The sequence below is a fragment of the Chiloscyllium punctatum genome, chromosome 2, assembly GCF_047496795.1.
Source record: "Chiloscyllium punctatum isolate Juve2018m chromosome 2, sChiPun1.3, whole genome shotgun sequence".
NCBI classification, from domain to species: Eukaryota; Metazoa; Chordata; class Chondrichthyes; order Orectolobiformes; family Hemiscylliidae; genus Chiloscyllium; species Chiloscyllium punctatum.
The window spans coordinates 47,426,058-47,441,292 of record NC_092740.1 but is presented as its reverse complement, the minus strand read 5'-3'; the positions used below and the strand labels follow the sequence as shown (position 1 = coordinate 47,441,292).

The window sequence follows — 15,235 nt, the reverse complement described above, 5'->3', positions numbered from 1 at the left end:
GGGCTACTAAAATGTTAATGAGGGGGGGGGATATTGATACTAAATTACCCCAGACTGAAGTTGTAAGAGCTTTTAAATTATCAGGAGGAAGGGAGTAGCTACTTTGTTCCTTAAAGCAGAGATATGAATGATGAAATATTAGTCATTGAAAAGTTGTTTTGCATCTCCTCACAGTAGGAGTCACAAGTTGTATACCGGAAACAGGATAACCTATGTGCTTTGAGTGAGGAAATTAAAGTGTTAAAGAAACTAAAATCTAGTAAGCCTCCAGAACCTAATGACCTACATTCCAATTTTCTCAATGAGCCTGATGTCTGTGTTGGGCAAGTTGTTGGAGGGAATCATGAGGGACAGGATGTACGTGTATTTGGAAAGGCAAGGACTGATTAGGGATAGCCAACATGTCTTGTGCATGGGGAATCATGTATTACAAACTTGATTGAGTTTTTTTGAAGAAGTAACCAAGAGGATTGAGGGCAAGGCAGTGGATGTCATCTATATGGACTTCAGTAAGGCATTCGACAATGTTCCCCATTCGAGACTGAATAGCGAGGTTAGATCTCATGGAATACAGGGAGAAGTAGCCATTTGGATACAGAACTGGCTCAAAGGTAGAAAACAGGGTGGTGGTGGAGGGTTGTTTTGCAGACTGGAGGCCTGTGACCAGTGGAATGCCACAAGGATTGGTGCTGGGTCTACTAGTTTTCATTTCTATAAATAATTTGGATGTGAGCATAAGAGATATAGTTAGTAAGTTTGCAGATGACACCAAAATTGGAGGTATAGTGGACAGTAAAGAGGGTTACCTCAGATTACAACTGGATCTTGATCAGATGGGCCAGTGGGCTGAGAAGTGGCAGATGGAGTTTATTTAGATAAATGCGAGGTGCTGCATTTTGGGAAAGCAAATCTTAGCAGGACTTATGGTAAGGTCCTAGGGAGTGTTGCTGAACAAAGTGACCTTGGAGTGCAAGTTCATAGTTCTTTGAAAGTAGAGTCGCAAGTGGATATGTTAGGAAAGAAGGTGTTTGGTATGCTTTCCTTTATTGGTCAGAGTATTGAGTACAGGAGTTGGGAGGTCATGTTGAGGCTGTACAGGATGTTGATTCAGCCACTTTTGGATTAATGCATGCAATTCTGGTCTCCTCTGTATCGGAAGGATGTTGTGAAACTTGAAAGGGTTCAGAAAAGATTTACAAGGATATTGCCAGGGTTGGAGGATTTGAGCTATAGGCAGGGGTTGAATAGGCTAGGGCTGTTTTCCCTGGAGCATCTGCAGCTGAGGGATGACCTTATAGCAGTTTATAAAATCATGAGGGGCATGATAAATGGACAAAGTCTTTTCCCTGGGGTGGGGGCGTGCAAAGATAGAGGGCATAGGTTTACGATGAGAGAGGAGGAATATAAGAGACCTAAGAAACAATTTTATCACGCAGAGGGTGGTATGTGTATGGAATGAGCTGCCAGAGGAAGTGGTGGAGGCTGGTACAATTGCAACATTTAAAAGGCATTTGGATGGGTATATGAATAGGACGGGTTTGGAGGGAGACGGACTGGGTGCTAGCAGGTCAGACTAGATTGGGTTGGGTTATCTGGTCGGCATGGACGAGTTGGACTGAAGGGTTTGTTTCTGTGCGGTACATATCTATGACTCTAAACAGCTGCAGAGATGGTGGATATCCTGATTTGATTTTCCACAATTCCCTACATTGTGGAATGGTTCCAAATGATTAGGTGTTAATAAATATTTCACTGCTATTCACCTCCCATATTTGACATTAAGGCAAGTCCCACTAGTTAGAGAATTCAAATCCAGTTTTGAACATTATGATCAGAAGGATTGCAGTGATTTTTGTAAAACATCAACTGGTTTGGCAGTGGAAGGAAATCTATCTTTGCCAGATTTGGCTGACGTGACTCTGGTGCCAATGTTGTTGATTCTTAACTTGCTGGATCATTTCAGAAGAAATTGTTGTATCTAAACCACTTCATGAAGGAGGCTGACCACTTCCTCCTTTTGGACAGCCAGGTTGTGCAACGCATGGGTTGTCCTTGCCTACCCAGGTGCTCGCATACTGAGAATTGAAAGCATGATTATTTTCTTGTTCTGGAATTGATGTTTGATGGCATTCAATGAGTAACTACAGCTAACCTCTGAGGATTTAATCAGCATCTCTGCCCCGCCTTAATGTATCCTATTAGAATGAGTAACTGCTTTATGCAACTATTCTGCTGACATTAGCAATCTACTTATGCTCATTAAGAGTAAGTTATCTGATAGTTGCTGACATCAGTTTGCCATTTGCAAAGCTTTTAAAAGGATATGGTGTTGAATTTGAGTTTTATTTTTCTTTTCAGTAAATATCCTTCTATTCGAACCCCTGAAGAACGTGAACGTTACAAGGCAGTATTTAATGATCAGCATGCAGAGTACAAAGAGCTTCATGCAGAAGTGCAAACTGTTCTGAAAAAGTTCAGTGAAATGGATGCCATGATGAGTAGACTTCCTCAACATGCAGAGACCCAACAGGTTAGTGCATCTCGTGTGGTGAAATCTGCCAAAGTGTCTGCACTGATATCTTGTAAGATATTTCAGTTGAAGTGGGACCATTTATACATCACAAAATCTAAGATGCTTGGTAGCTCTGTAACTGCAACTTTGAAGAGGTAATTGTGAGTTTGCCTAATGAATTTGACTGAAATTTGGCTGTTACTGGAAGATGCTTTTGTAGTGGGAAAGTGATGACTTAGAGGACTTAGGACTAAGAGAGTCCAATAATATTCTGGGGACCCAGATTCAAATCCTGTGATGGCAGGAGGTGGAATTTGAATTCAATATGGTAAAAAAAAATGTAAGTAGTAAGATGATGATCATAGTTGATCACTGGAAAAATCTATCGGATTCACTAATGTCCTTAGGGAAGGAACTGCTGTTTTTACATGGTCTGGCCCAAATGTGCCTCTAGACCTACAGTGATGTGTTTTACTCTTAACTGCCCTCTGGGCAATTAGGGATGACTAAAAAATGTTTGCTTAGCCAGCATTGCCAGGATCCAGAAAATTAATAAGTGTATTGCTGTTCTTCATTGGGAGTTGAAATAATTTGTGCAAGGTCTGGCATTAAAGAACTAAAAGGTGTCTGGTTTGCATGTTCATATGAGTGATACATTCTATGGTATTATTAGAATGACCATTAATTCCTTGATCCAGATCTCTCAAACATCTTAATCAGTAATTTTTCTGTTGCTGCTTGATTATTACAATTATTTGCCTTCAAACAGTGTTACTATTTCAAATTATTTGTTGTCTTTGGAATATCCTGAGGATTGAAAAATGTTGCATAAATTGCCTTCTTTCAAGATCAATTACCGTATGTATTGAGTAATAGTAACTTTTTGACTACGATAAGGTTAAATTTGTGGGGTTGACTATAGTGTGGATAGTACTTTTGAGAGGCTGAAATTCATGCCCATCAAAATTTCATATCGTGCATTAGCAGAAGCCCAAATGATTTCTAAACAAAGAGGAAAAAAAATGTCTTATGGTAATTCTTAAAACCAGGAGTAGAATGCCACAGTCAGTGGATTACAAGACCAGGAGCTGAGTGGAACAACCGACAGAGTGGAAACTGGAGTGGGATGTGACAGCAGGCACACTGACTCTTAAATGTTGATCTGTTTATCCGTGAAGAACTAGGGTTGATATTTACACAAGGTATATGGAAATTCCAGGTTATTTGGCCAAAAATAGGGGGTGGACTTTTACATGAGATCGGCTAGTCCTTGAGTATATATGTGAAAACAAATACCCTTAAGTCCAAAACACATGTAATTTCATATTCATCCAGTAGAGGGACATATTTCTGGAGGTAATGCTAACCAAATTTAATTAGCTCCAGGTTTGGTATGTAAAAAGTGAATAAAGGTCTTTGTGAAAAACGTGTTCTTTCAACAAACATCTCAAAATCTACATGATTATCAATATACATCAGGATTTTGGTAAAAATTCAGAAATATATTTTTATCTTGTAAGTGATTTGAGTTAGTTCATTGCTCACGACAACATCTGGTTCTGGGACTTTTAACTGATGATGGAAGGAGTGAAAAGAGGAAAATCATGCTGTTTCAGTATTTGTGTATGGTAATTCAAGTTCCATTCTTAGAACTCCTCCACTGCTTAATCAAAGTCAAGTCACACAACACCAGGTTATAGCCCAACAGGTTTCTTTGAAATCACTGAGCTTTTGGAGCACTGCTCCTTCGTCTGGTGAAGTCACTTCATCCAACACTGCTGAAGAAGCAGCTTTTTGAAAGCTGGTGATTTGAAATAAATCTGTTGGACTGATACCTGGTGTCCTGTAACTTCTGACTTTGTTCACCTCAGTTCAACATCAGCACCTCCACATCATGCTTTTTATCTAGTGTTTTAATATACAGGTTCTTTTATTTGTTCTTGAATGTGGCTGTTAAGTCCATCATTTGTTGTCCACCTTTGAAGCTGATGTTGAACTTCATTCTGGAACTACTGTGATCTTTATGGTGTCAATGTACCCACTGGTATTAGGGAGGAACGTTGTAGAATTTAACGACCCAGTGATATTGAAACAATTGTATCATTTGAATTCTGGCGAGTGTGGTTTTGAGAAAGTTGCAGTAGTAGTGTTCCTATGCACCTATTAGCCATGTTCTTCTATGTGGTAGAGGTTATAAGTGGGGAAGGTCCTATCCAGGAAGCTGTGGCTTTTTAGTGATGAAACTTGCAAAACTTTATTTTAAAATTCAAAAGTGAGAAGGAAACTTTTTGGGATTCTCTTATTCCAACTTTTCCTTATCTGAGTTATTGATTCCAGCAAAGGCAACATTTAGATATAAAATTGACCTCTCTCTCCATGACTGAGGGAGGGAGCAAAATGAAGTGTGGTCTGGAAATGGTGTGTGTTGTTTGTTTACTGGAGTTAAATTTGAATTTGACCCTACCCCTCATTCTCACTGGCTACTCTGACTCCTGAAGACTGTACATGGGTAAAATGCACACTTTGCATGATATTATGATTCTTATGTAATCAAAACCATCTGAATTATTTATTGCAATAAGCCAGCAATCCCAGTTGAGTGAAGTGAATGTTTGAACTTGACTGCAAATTTGGATCTCTAGGCCACTCATGGCTTTGGTTTAGCAAGATTATCTTTGTTACCGTATTTGTATACCAACTTGCCCAACTATGAAATAACATTCAAGAACCAATACAAGAATGTGCACATTCTTTAAAAAAGATAAAAGCAATGTAGCACGTCTGAGTATTTAGCATTTGAATTGTCATACACACGTGGTACTGAAACAGTATTGTTTTTATCTTCTCGTTTGTAAGACCATAAGACATAGGAGCTGAAATTAGGCCATTCAGCCCATTGAGTCTGCTCCACCATTCAATTATGGCTGATCAGTTTCTCAACCTCATTCTTCTGCTTTCTCCCTGTAACACTCGATCCCCTTGATGCTCAAGAACCTATCTACCTCAATCTTAAATATACTTAATGACCTGGCCTCTTCCAGCCTTCTGTGGCAATGATTTCCATAGATTCATCGCTCTCTGGTGGAACAGGTTTCTCCTTATCTCTGTTCTAAAAGATCTGCCCTTTACTTTAAGGCTATGCCCTCTGGTTCTTGTCTCTCCAACCATTGGCAATATCTTCCCAAAATCTACTCTGTGCAGACCATTAAGAATTTTGTATGTTTGTTAGGTCCCCCCTCATCCTTCTAGACTCCAAAAGTGTAAACCCAGAGTCCTCAAATGTTCCTCCAGTGTTAAGCTTTTCATTCTTGGGACCATTCTCATGAACCTCTTCTGATCGTACTCCAGGGACAGTACATCCTCCTTGAGGTTTGAAGCCCAAAACTGCATGCAATATTCCAAATGTGGCCTGATGAAAGCGTAATAGAGCTTCAGGGGTACATCCCTGCCTTGATATTTAAGTCCTCAAATTAAATGTTGTCATTGCATCTGCCTCTTTAACTATTAATTCAACCTGCAAGTTTACCTTGAGAGAATCCTGGACCAGAACTCCAAGTCTTTTTGCACTTAGTCTTCTGAATTTTCTCCCCATTCAGAAAATAGTCCATGCTCCTATTTTTCCTATCAAACCTCATACTTTCCCACGTTGTGCTCCATCTGCCACTTTCTCTACTTTGCTGACCTGTCCAAATCCAGAATGCCCTACGTTCCTTCATCTGCATCGTTAATGTTGTGGTCCCAATACTGAGCCTTGTGGAATACCACTTGTCACTGGCTACCATCCTGAGAAGGACCCTTTTATTTCCACTCTCTGCTTTGTGCCAGGCAGCCAAGCTTCTATCCATGCTCACACCTTGCCTTGGACGCTATGGGCCCTAATCTTACTCAGTTGCCTCCTGTGCAGCATTGTCAAAGGCCTCCTTGAAGTCCAGGTAGATAACATCCATTAGCTGTCCTTGGTCTAACCTGCTCATTACTTCCTCAAAGAATTCCAGCAGATGCTGGAGATCAGAGTCAAGATTAAAGTGGTGCTTGGAAATGCACAGCAGGCCAGGCAGCATCTGAAGAGCATCCAAAATCGATGTTTCGGGCAAAAGCCCTTCCTGCTCCTCTGATGCAGCCTGACCTGCTGTGCTTTTCCAGCACCACTCTCTAATCTTGATTTTCGCATGTTTGTCAGGCATGACCTCTTGATGAAGCCATGTTGACTTTGCTCTATTTTACCATGCACTTCCAAGTATTCAGAAATCTCCTCCTAACTTGAAAGGGTTCAGAAAAGATTTACAAGGATGTTGCCGGGGTTGGAGGATTTAAGCTACAGGGAGAGGTAGAATAGACTAGGGCTGTTTTCCCTGGAGTGTCGGAGGCTGAGGGGTGACCTTTATAGAGGCTTATAAAATCGTAAGGAGCCATGGATAGGATAAATAGACAAAGTCTTTTCCCTGGGGTCGGGGAGTCCAGAACTAGAGGGCATAGGTTTAGGGTGAGAGGGGAAAGATATGAGACCTAAGGGGCAACTTCACGCAGAGGGTGGTGCATGTATGGAATGAGCTGCCAGAGGAAGTGGTGGAGGCTGGTACAATTGCAACATTTAAAAGGCATCTGGATGGGTATATGAATAGGAAGGGTTTGGAGGGATATGGGCCGGGTGCTGGCAGGTGGGACCAGATTGTATTGGGATCTCTGGCCGGCGTGGATCGGTTGGACCAGAGGGTCTGTTTCCATGCTGTACTCTATTTTACCCACAACCGAGGTTAGGCTAATCGGTCTGTAGTTTTCTTTCTTTTGCCTTATGCCCTTTTTAACAGGAATGTCACATTAGCGATTTTCCAGTCCTCTGGGACATTCTCTGATTCCAGCGATTCCTGAAAGATCACCACTAACACCTCTGTTATCTCTTCAGCTATTCTCCCTTAGACTGCCATGGTTGCATCATCCTTTCCGCACCATGCTTTTTTTTACCTTGGGATGAATCTGTCTCTCCTAAATTACTCATAGAAACTCCTGCCATTGCTGTTTGTCTCCTACTAGGCTCCTCTCCCAGTCAATTCTTCGCAGCTCCTCCTTCGTGCATCTGCAGTTGCCTTTATTCAGCTGTAATAACATTTATCTCTGATTCTATCTTCCCCCTCTCAAATTGCAGAGTAAGTTCAATCGCATAATGGTCACTGCCATCTCGGGGTTCCTTCACCTTTATCAAGTCTGCCTCATTGCACAACACTAAATCCACTATTGTCTGTTCCCTGGTGGACTCCTCCACAAGCTGTTCCAAAAAGCCATCTCTTAGACACTTCACAAATTCCTTTTGCAATCCACTACCAACCTGATTTTCCCAGTCTGCCTGCATATTGAAATCCCCGATGATCACTGTATCTTGGCCTTTCCTTCACATAGAGTCGTAGAGTAATAGAGATGTACAGCATGGAAACAGACCCTTTGGTCCAACCCATCATGTCGACAATATCTTTTCTATCTCCTAGTGTATTTTTTGCCCTAGCTCCTGACCACTGTTTGTAGGCCTGTACATAACTCCTACTATGGTTTTTATTACTTTTTTTGCAGTTCCTCAATTCTACCCATCATCTCACCCTACTTTGTTTCTTACTATTTATTTACTTTCTTTTTTTCACAAATAAGGCAACACCGCCCCTCTCTGCCGACCTGCCTATCTTTTCAATAGGATGTATATCCTTGAATATTCAGCTTCCAGTCCTGATCCCCTTGCAGCCACATCTCCATGATACCCACTGGGGCATACTTACGATCTGTGCCACAAGCTCATTTACCTTGTTCCTTATGCTGTGTGCATTCCGATATAACACCTTCAGTCCTGTGTTAACTGTCCCTCTTCTCATTGTCATTCATTTGTCCAGTGTGCTTGAAGTTTGATTGCTAACTCTTTCCATACAAAGTTAAAAATCACACAACACCAGGTCATAATCCAACAGGTTTAATTGGAAGCACACTAGCTTTCGGAGCGACACTCCTTCGTCAGGTGATTGTAGAGGGCTAGATTGTAACACAGAATTTATAGCAAAAATTTGCAGTGTGATGTAACTGAAATTATAGATTGAAAAATTGATTGTCTGTTAAGCCTTTCATCTGTTAGAATACAGTGATAGTTTCACTTCTTTCATGTGTCAATCACAAAACCCATTTTCTTTTAAATTTGCATTCTCGGGTTAGCTGTTAACAATGGTGATAGCTAGACAATATGTCCAAATGATGACTCCTTTCCATACAGTTTGTCCTGTTTTGTGTTTGCTGGAGATTTTAATAACCTCTCCTGAGTTCTGCACTCTTACCACCTCCTTTAATTTAAATTTCCCCATAAGTGAGTGACCCCATCCACGAACCCCTTCCGTCATTAGCTCATTTTTAACAAAAGATAAGGTTGAAATGGAAAAGTGCCTTGGAGCTTACAAGCTTTGAGTGAGCCAAGTGTAAAATACTGAACAACAGTACTAAATCTAACTTGTCAATTCTACATGAGTAAGAAAAACTAAAAGTGATTTGATTAATTCGCAAAACAAAGCCTTTGTAATATTTTGAGAAAAGTAGGTGCATTCCCATCTTTCCTACTTTGAAGGTGAGCTTTTATTAAATACAATTTCACAGTTGCCAGGAATTTTCCATGACCCTTATCGAGAGGTCATTGAATTTAGTTCCAGTGGGTCTGTGAGTCTGCCACTGTAGAAGGTGGAGAGCATCTTGGAGTGGCTTAACATTTCCTGTCCATCTCTAAACTAAACCACCATTTGTATAAACTTTATAAGTTTGTTTTTAAAGTTGAGGACTTCAGATCAACAGCTTTCTAAAGGTTTTGCAAAATTTATTGCTTCAAATTATTTGAGGGATAGAGTTGCTAAACATAGCCTTTTAAGGCTTGTAAGTGTTCCAACAATGGGAATAAGCTTGAGCTTCATGTGTTTAATTAAGCAATCGCAGATTCTGAATTAAGGTCTTATTGAGCATTTGCATGTTTTCTAATTTTAGGAGTATGACAGAATCACAAAAGTTTTCCATGAATATCAGAAGAAAAAAAATGTAAGTATCAAAGCGAAACACTTTTTCGGGGAGCTTGTCTGTTGTGAAGTTGCATTTGATTTCACCTTGATGAGAAATGTGAATTGATGATGGTGATTGGAAATCCTTATTAATTGAAAAGTTCCAGTCCTGGTGACTTGCTCAAGTCATATCAGATTTGTGTAAGGAATTTCTATCTATATGGGAATAATTTATCATGTTTGTTAAATGTTAATCATTACAAAAAACCTCCCTCTAGAAATTCACCAATAATGCTTATGTCTTCCTAATCTTTGGGTTTGAAAGCATGTGCATCTATTATGAGCCTTGTCCACCTGATTCAGTTAATCTGCTTCAACAGTGGTCTAAACTTCTATGTTAAAGTATAGAACGCTTTGGCTTCCTGTGAATAGAGGTGATCATTGGTGAAAAATGGGTCAAACACCAATTAATACAGGCTTAGAGGTTTAGTTAGCTCAGTTGGCTGAATGACTGTTTTGAGATTTAGGGTGGCTGAAGTATCATGAGAGTACGATCTTGACATCTACCCTCAACTGAGACATGATGGCCCTTGTCCCACCATCAGAGTCTAGATTAGTGGTGCTGGAAAAGTACAGCAGGTTAGACAGCATCTGAGGAGCAATAAAATCTCCCTTCATCAGGAATGATCTGATCTCCAGCATCTGCAGTCCTCACTTTTGCCTTGTCCTACCATCCATCATCTCTCTGAGAGCACTGACCCATGGTCTCCTGGGACTATGACAACATTACCTATTATCTAATTCAAGTATGATCAATTTGGTCTTCTGGACCATACCACCCAAGGGTTTTGAAGAGGACTCTTACTTTTTAAAATTTTTCCCTTTTTCATAAGATTACGTGGATGTTGCCTGTGCATAATACTTCATACATCATGAGAATATTCACTAGCCAGAATGGACCTGATATTTTCCTGCTCATCGATTGTGTATTTACAATTCCAAACTTGAAACTGGAAAACTAAACTGTTAAGAGAACTATTTTTATTGTGTAATGATCTATTCCCAGCTGTGGAACTCCTTGAAGAAACTGACTCCAATAGAAAGGTTATATCCAAACACTGCACTTGTGTTAAAACAGTAACCTTTCCATCTTTCAAAATGGTTCACAATTTTGTGTGTTGAACAAGACTTGAGAAACAATAATTTATAATAGACTTTCAAATGAGCTTTGCACATTTGATAGAGAAAGTGAGGATTGCAGATGCTGGAGATCAAGAGTCAAGAGTGTGGTGCTGCAAAAGCACAGCAGGTCAGGCAGCATCTGAGGAGCAGGAGAATCGACGTTTCGGGCATAAGTCCTTCTTGATGAACATTGATTCTTGAGTCCAGCTCCACACACTCGACTTTTTTTTAAATTTAGTACTTTTTGAAGATTATCCAGTGCTGATGCTGTGTTACAATATAATACTTCCCATTTGTGCAGGATCCCACATTCCTGGAGAAAAAAGAACGATGTGAATATTTGAAAAACAAACTCTCGCACATCAAACAGAGGATTCAAGAATATGACAAAGTCATGAACTGGAATGCTAACATGTAGAGAGGTTTTGCAAACTTTTTTTCTGCATGTTTTTTTTCATAACTAAATGACAAAACTTGATTTATTGTGCTTTCCATTATTATATTAAAACAAACACCCTTCTAATTAAACTTTCCTTGAGGCCAGACATTAGATTAAGTGGAACAACGAACCAAAGTACATTGGTTTACACTGCTCCCAATTTGAATTAGCCTTTACATATATATGTTCTAAATATTAAATGTTTGTGCAAATTTTGGTATTTATAATGTGTACTAGTTAGAAATATTTTTATACAAACTATTTTGCATATGGTATAAAGTTACCAAGACTTTTCATTCTTCTAATGCCTTATTTGGTCTATTGAATTTATTGAGTTCTGGAATTTGGGTTTAGCTGAATATATTAAATGCTGCAACTAAGTCTGCTTTTAAAAACATATTGCATGACTAGAAGAAAAAAAGTAGGCTTTGTGCATATCTCCAGCTGCCCCCTCAAAGTTGGATTTTTCAAATTCTGCATTTCTGATACAGAATGCTATATTTTATAACTTCATTTTAGAAGAATGAAACAATGTTTCACTGAAGATAGGTCAGAAGTGGTACAAAGTTTCTTTGCATAGCTGTCTTTTTACTCTGATCTAACATTACCAAATGTAAGCCTTAAATACTCAAGCTCTGGAGATGTTGGGAATAGTCATGGGGTTGATTCTTGGAATCAAATAAGTGTTTAGGTAAGATTTGATGGAAAACAACTGAAATAAATGATCATGTAGGGGTATATGGATGAAAGAGTGAAGACTAATCTAGATATGCTGGGAGGAATACTAGAAAATGATCAATCGTTTGAAATTGCAGAAAGGAATGTTTGAGCGGAGGTCTGAGGTTGGCCTTCGAGCAAAGCTCCTTAATGCCTGAAATGAGCAACTTGGATTCATGAAGCAAAAAATCTTGGACTCTCTCGAGTCAGTTAAATTATATGATTAAGGGTTGGATGGTTCCTCTCATCAGTATCTTGTAGTCTCGCTTTTAAAGTTGGTTTCTATTGTTGCAGTGCAATTTCCATATTCAACTTGTCCAAGTGACTTGACAAGCCCTTGAATTTTTATATTCAAGCTTATTTGTAAGTTTTGAAACCGTTAAATTCATTTCTACTGACTTGAGCCACACCTTTGCAATTTGTACTTTTTTTTATACAGTTGATTTGAGATAAAGGGATTTTTGTATTTTAGTGATATTTTGTTTTATGCAAGCTAAACATTATATTTGATTTTATTTTGAATATAGTTTGAGAAGTTGTGCCTCAGACTTTTGGTGCCTTTTCAACAAAGTGCTCCTTCTAATGTATTGAAAAAAATACTGGTAACCGTTTGTTATTCATGCCAAACTAACTAATGTTAACTAAAGTACAAGTTTCCATAATAAAGTTTAAAATTTATAAGAATTGTACTGTGACAAACTTGTGTAAATGGAACATTTTTAAATAATTATGCGTAACATTGTAAATAAATCTTACAAGAATGTTTTGTCTTCTGGTCACTACTTATATCAACCTTTTGTACATCTAGATCACATCTAAGTTTTGTTGTTTGTCATTGTGCAAGTGAATACTTGTCTTTGAGGTTCTGCTTTGTCCAAAACTCTGTACATCTGCTTCTGTACAATGGTATAATCTGCCATTTGCGTATTATCAAGTCATTATAATCCAACTCAGGAATTCAAATCTGGACCACTTCCTATTATCTCCTCTTTATTCTCAATTAACCCCTTTATTGTTTAGTTTTTGAAGTACATTTGTTTTGGCTGACACTGTAACTCCGAGCTCATTACTATTTTCTGTTGAGCTTTTTTAAACTTGTCTTCCCTCTGATATTCTGCTGTCCCAATTCCCTATTTCAACTAGTATAAATACCTCCCTATTTCTCCCTTTTTTTAGCTTTGACAATGGGTCAGTTAGACTCTGTCAGCTCTTTTCTGTCCTTACAGATGCTGCCAGACCTGTTGAGATTTTCCAGCATTTTCTCTTTTGGTTCCCTATTTCAACCTCTCAGTATTTAACCATTATGCAACTTACTACAGGGCCCATTGAGGCACTCAGTAACAGCAACAAACCAAATTGCCCAATGTCATGGTCTTGCTCAGTGTCTGCTAATGTTTTCTAGGAGAAAGTGAGGACTGCAGATGCTGATGCAGATCAGAGCTGAAAATGTGTTGCTGGAAAAGCGCAGCAGGTCAGGCAGCATCCAAGGAGCAGGAGAATCGACATTTTGGGCATGAGCCCTTCTTCAGGAGTCCTGAAGAAGGGCTGATGCCCGAAACATCGATTCTCCTGTTCCTTGGATGCTGCTTGACCTGCTGCGCATTTTCAGCTTGTGTCTGCTAATGTTTTTTTTCCACTTTTTCTCCCCACTGACACTATAGACTCTGCACTTTTGGTTAGTTTTCACAATCTCATAGAGCAGCTCCATCCAGAATGTCCATCCATTTGTCAACTAGGTCATTACCGTTCGGGAAACTATTGTGATTTTTAAGTTTGTTCGTGGGATGTTACTGGCCAAGTCCACATTTATTTCTGATCCCTAATTGCATTTAAGAGTCTTCTGCCGGCTAGTCTAGGTAAGGATGGTAGGTTTCCATCTCTAGCAGGGGCATTCTGACAACAATCAACAGTGGTTATGTGGTCACCAATAGACTAGTTATATTCCATATTTTCAGTCAATTCAAATTGCACCATCTGCCACACAGATTGGAATGTTTGTTCTCAACATTATCTTGGAGTTCTGGGTTATTAGTCCAGTAAGATTATTGCTATTCTGCCATCTCTCCCATTGCATTGGCCTGCACTCGATGGAAACCTAGCCTAAAGGCTTTCTTCCCAAATGAAACCATTTCATCTGGCTATATTTTCTAGTTCATTCAAATTGTTGCAGTGGTGCTGTGACCATTATCACCTAGATTGCACTTTGGTCCGAGTTCATTCCTCTGACATGCACCTCTTGGGCATCTTGTCTTATTTCTAATCCTCATCATTCAAAAACTGTTGTTCATTCAGTTACTATAGTAGCCCATAAAAAAAACATTTTGGGTTGAATATTTTCACTGCTTTCGTCCTTCAACCTCCATTAAAATTGCTTCCCTTCCTCTGTGTGATTTCAACCTCCTTTCTTTTCTCTCATCTCACCTCCAAGATCGCCTGCCCTTCAATTTCCCTAAGCTAATTTATTTGTACTCTTGACTCTAGTGATTACCATCAGTAGCTTTCCCACATCCATGGGAATGGCAGGGTAAACCTTGGACTTGGTTACACGTGGAACCCTTAAGGATCTATGTAGTCAATGTTCTTGGTGATGATAGACACTCACTCAAAGGGTCCATTAGTCAAACACTGGAATGACGGTATTAGAAACTGCATATGCCTTTTGCAACACTGAGTTGTGGAAGTGCTGGTCAGAGATAACTGGCAATTTTTTGCCAGTAGGAAATTTGGTTATTTATTCAAGTCAATGGAATTTGACATATTCGGACCACTTCATACCACCCAACATCCAATGGGCTGGCTTGAGGAAACTGCCCAACGTGTCACAGTTCTTGTTTGATTGTGCGACTGCCCTACATGCTGCTAAAGGAATAGCACTGGCAGAGTTACTAATGATAGACTAGGCACCAGATTAAGTCTGATTTTCCTGGATCTGGTGGAGGTGGGCAAGGGTAAAACAGCATCAGGGACTCCAATTGTGGCCTCAAAACAAGTTTTATACAGGAGATGATGTTTGGTGTAAGAATCACAGCAATGGCCCCAAGTGGATGAGGGATGGTCAATGTGAGGTTAAAAACAGTGGCATATAGAGTTTGGGTAGGTGTGCCCATCTACGAGCTCTATGAAAGTCATGAAATCTCTAACGGTGCCAGAGTAAAATGGGTCCTGCCCAACAAAACTATTGGAAGTGCTTCTGGAAGCCATGGATTAATGCTTTCTATCAAGCATTGTCAAGTCTTCTGAGTGGACATGGATAAAACGGAACACCTTTCCTGCCAGAGGAAGAGAGTGAAATTCTATTGAGGCACTTCTGGAGCAAGAGGCAAGCTCCTGTATATTATATATTGCCTGTTTTGGATGCCAACTCAGAGGAACCTGACC

At 39.6% G+C, this 15,235-nt stretch overlaps 1 protein-coding gene across 2 annotated transcripts in view; it reads left to right on the top strand.

The window, feature by feature from the left end:
* marveld2b (MARVEL domain containing 2b) overlaps positions 1-12,607 on the top strand; it is a 43,672-nt gene extending 31,065 nt beyond the window's left edge. For both annotated transcript variants that reach the window (XM_072582078.1, XM_072582086.1), the window contains exons 5-7: positions 2,359-2,530; positions 9,509-9,559; positions 11,003-12,607. In XM_072582078.1, coding sequence (XP_072438179.1) covers positions 2,359-2,530; positions 9,509-9,559; positions 11,003-11,119 — 340 coding nt within the window. In that variant the 3' untranslated portion in view covers positions 11,120-12,607. The remainder of the gene's footprint in view (positions 1-2,358; positions 2,531-9,508; positions 9,560-11,002) is intronic.
* The last annotated feature ends 2,628 nt before the right edge of the window (positions 12,608-15,235 follow it).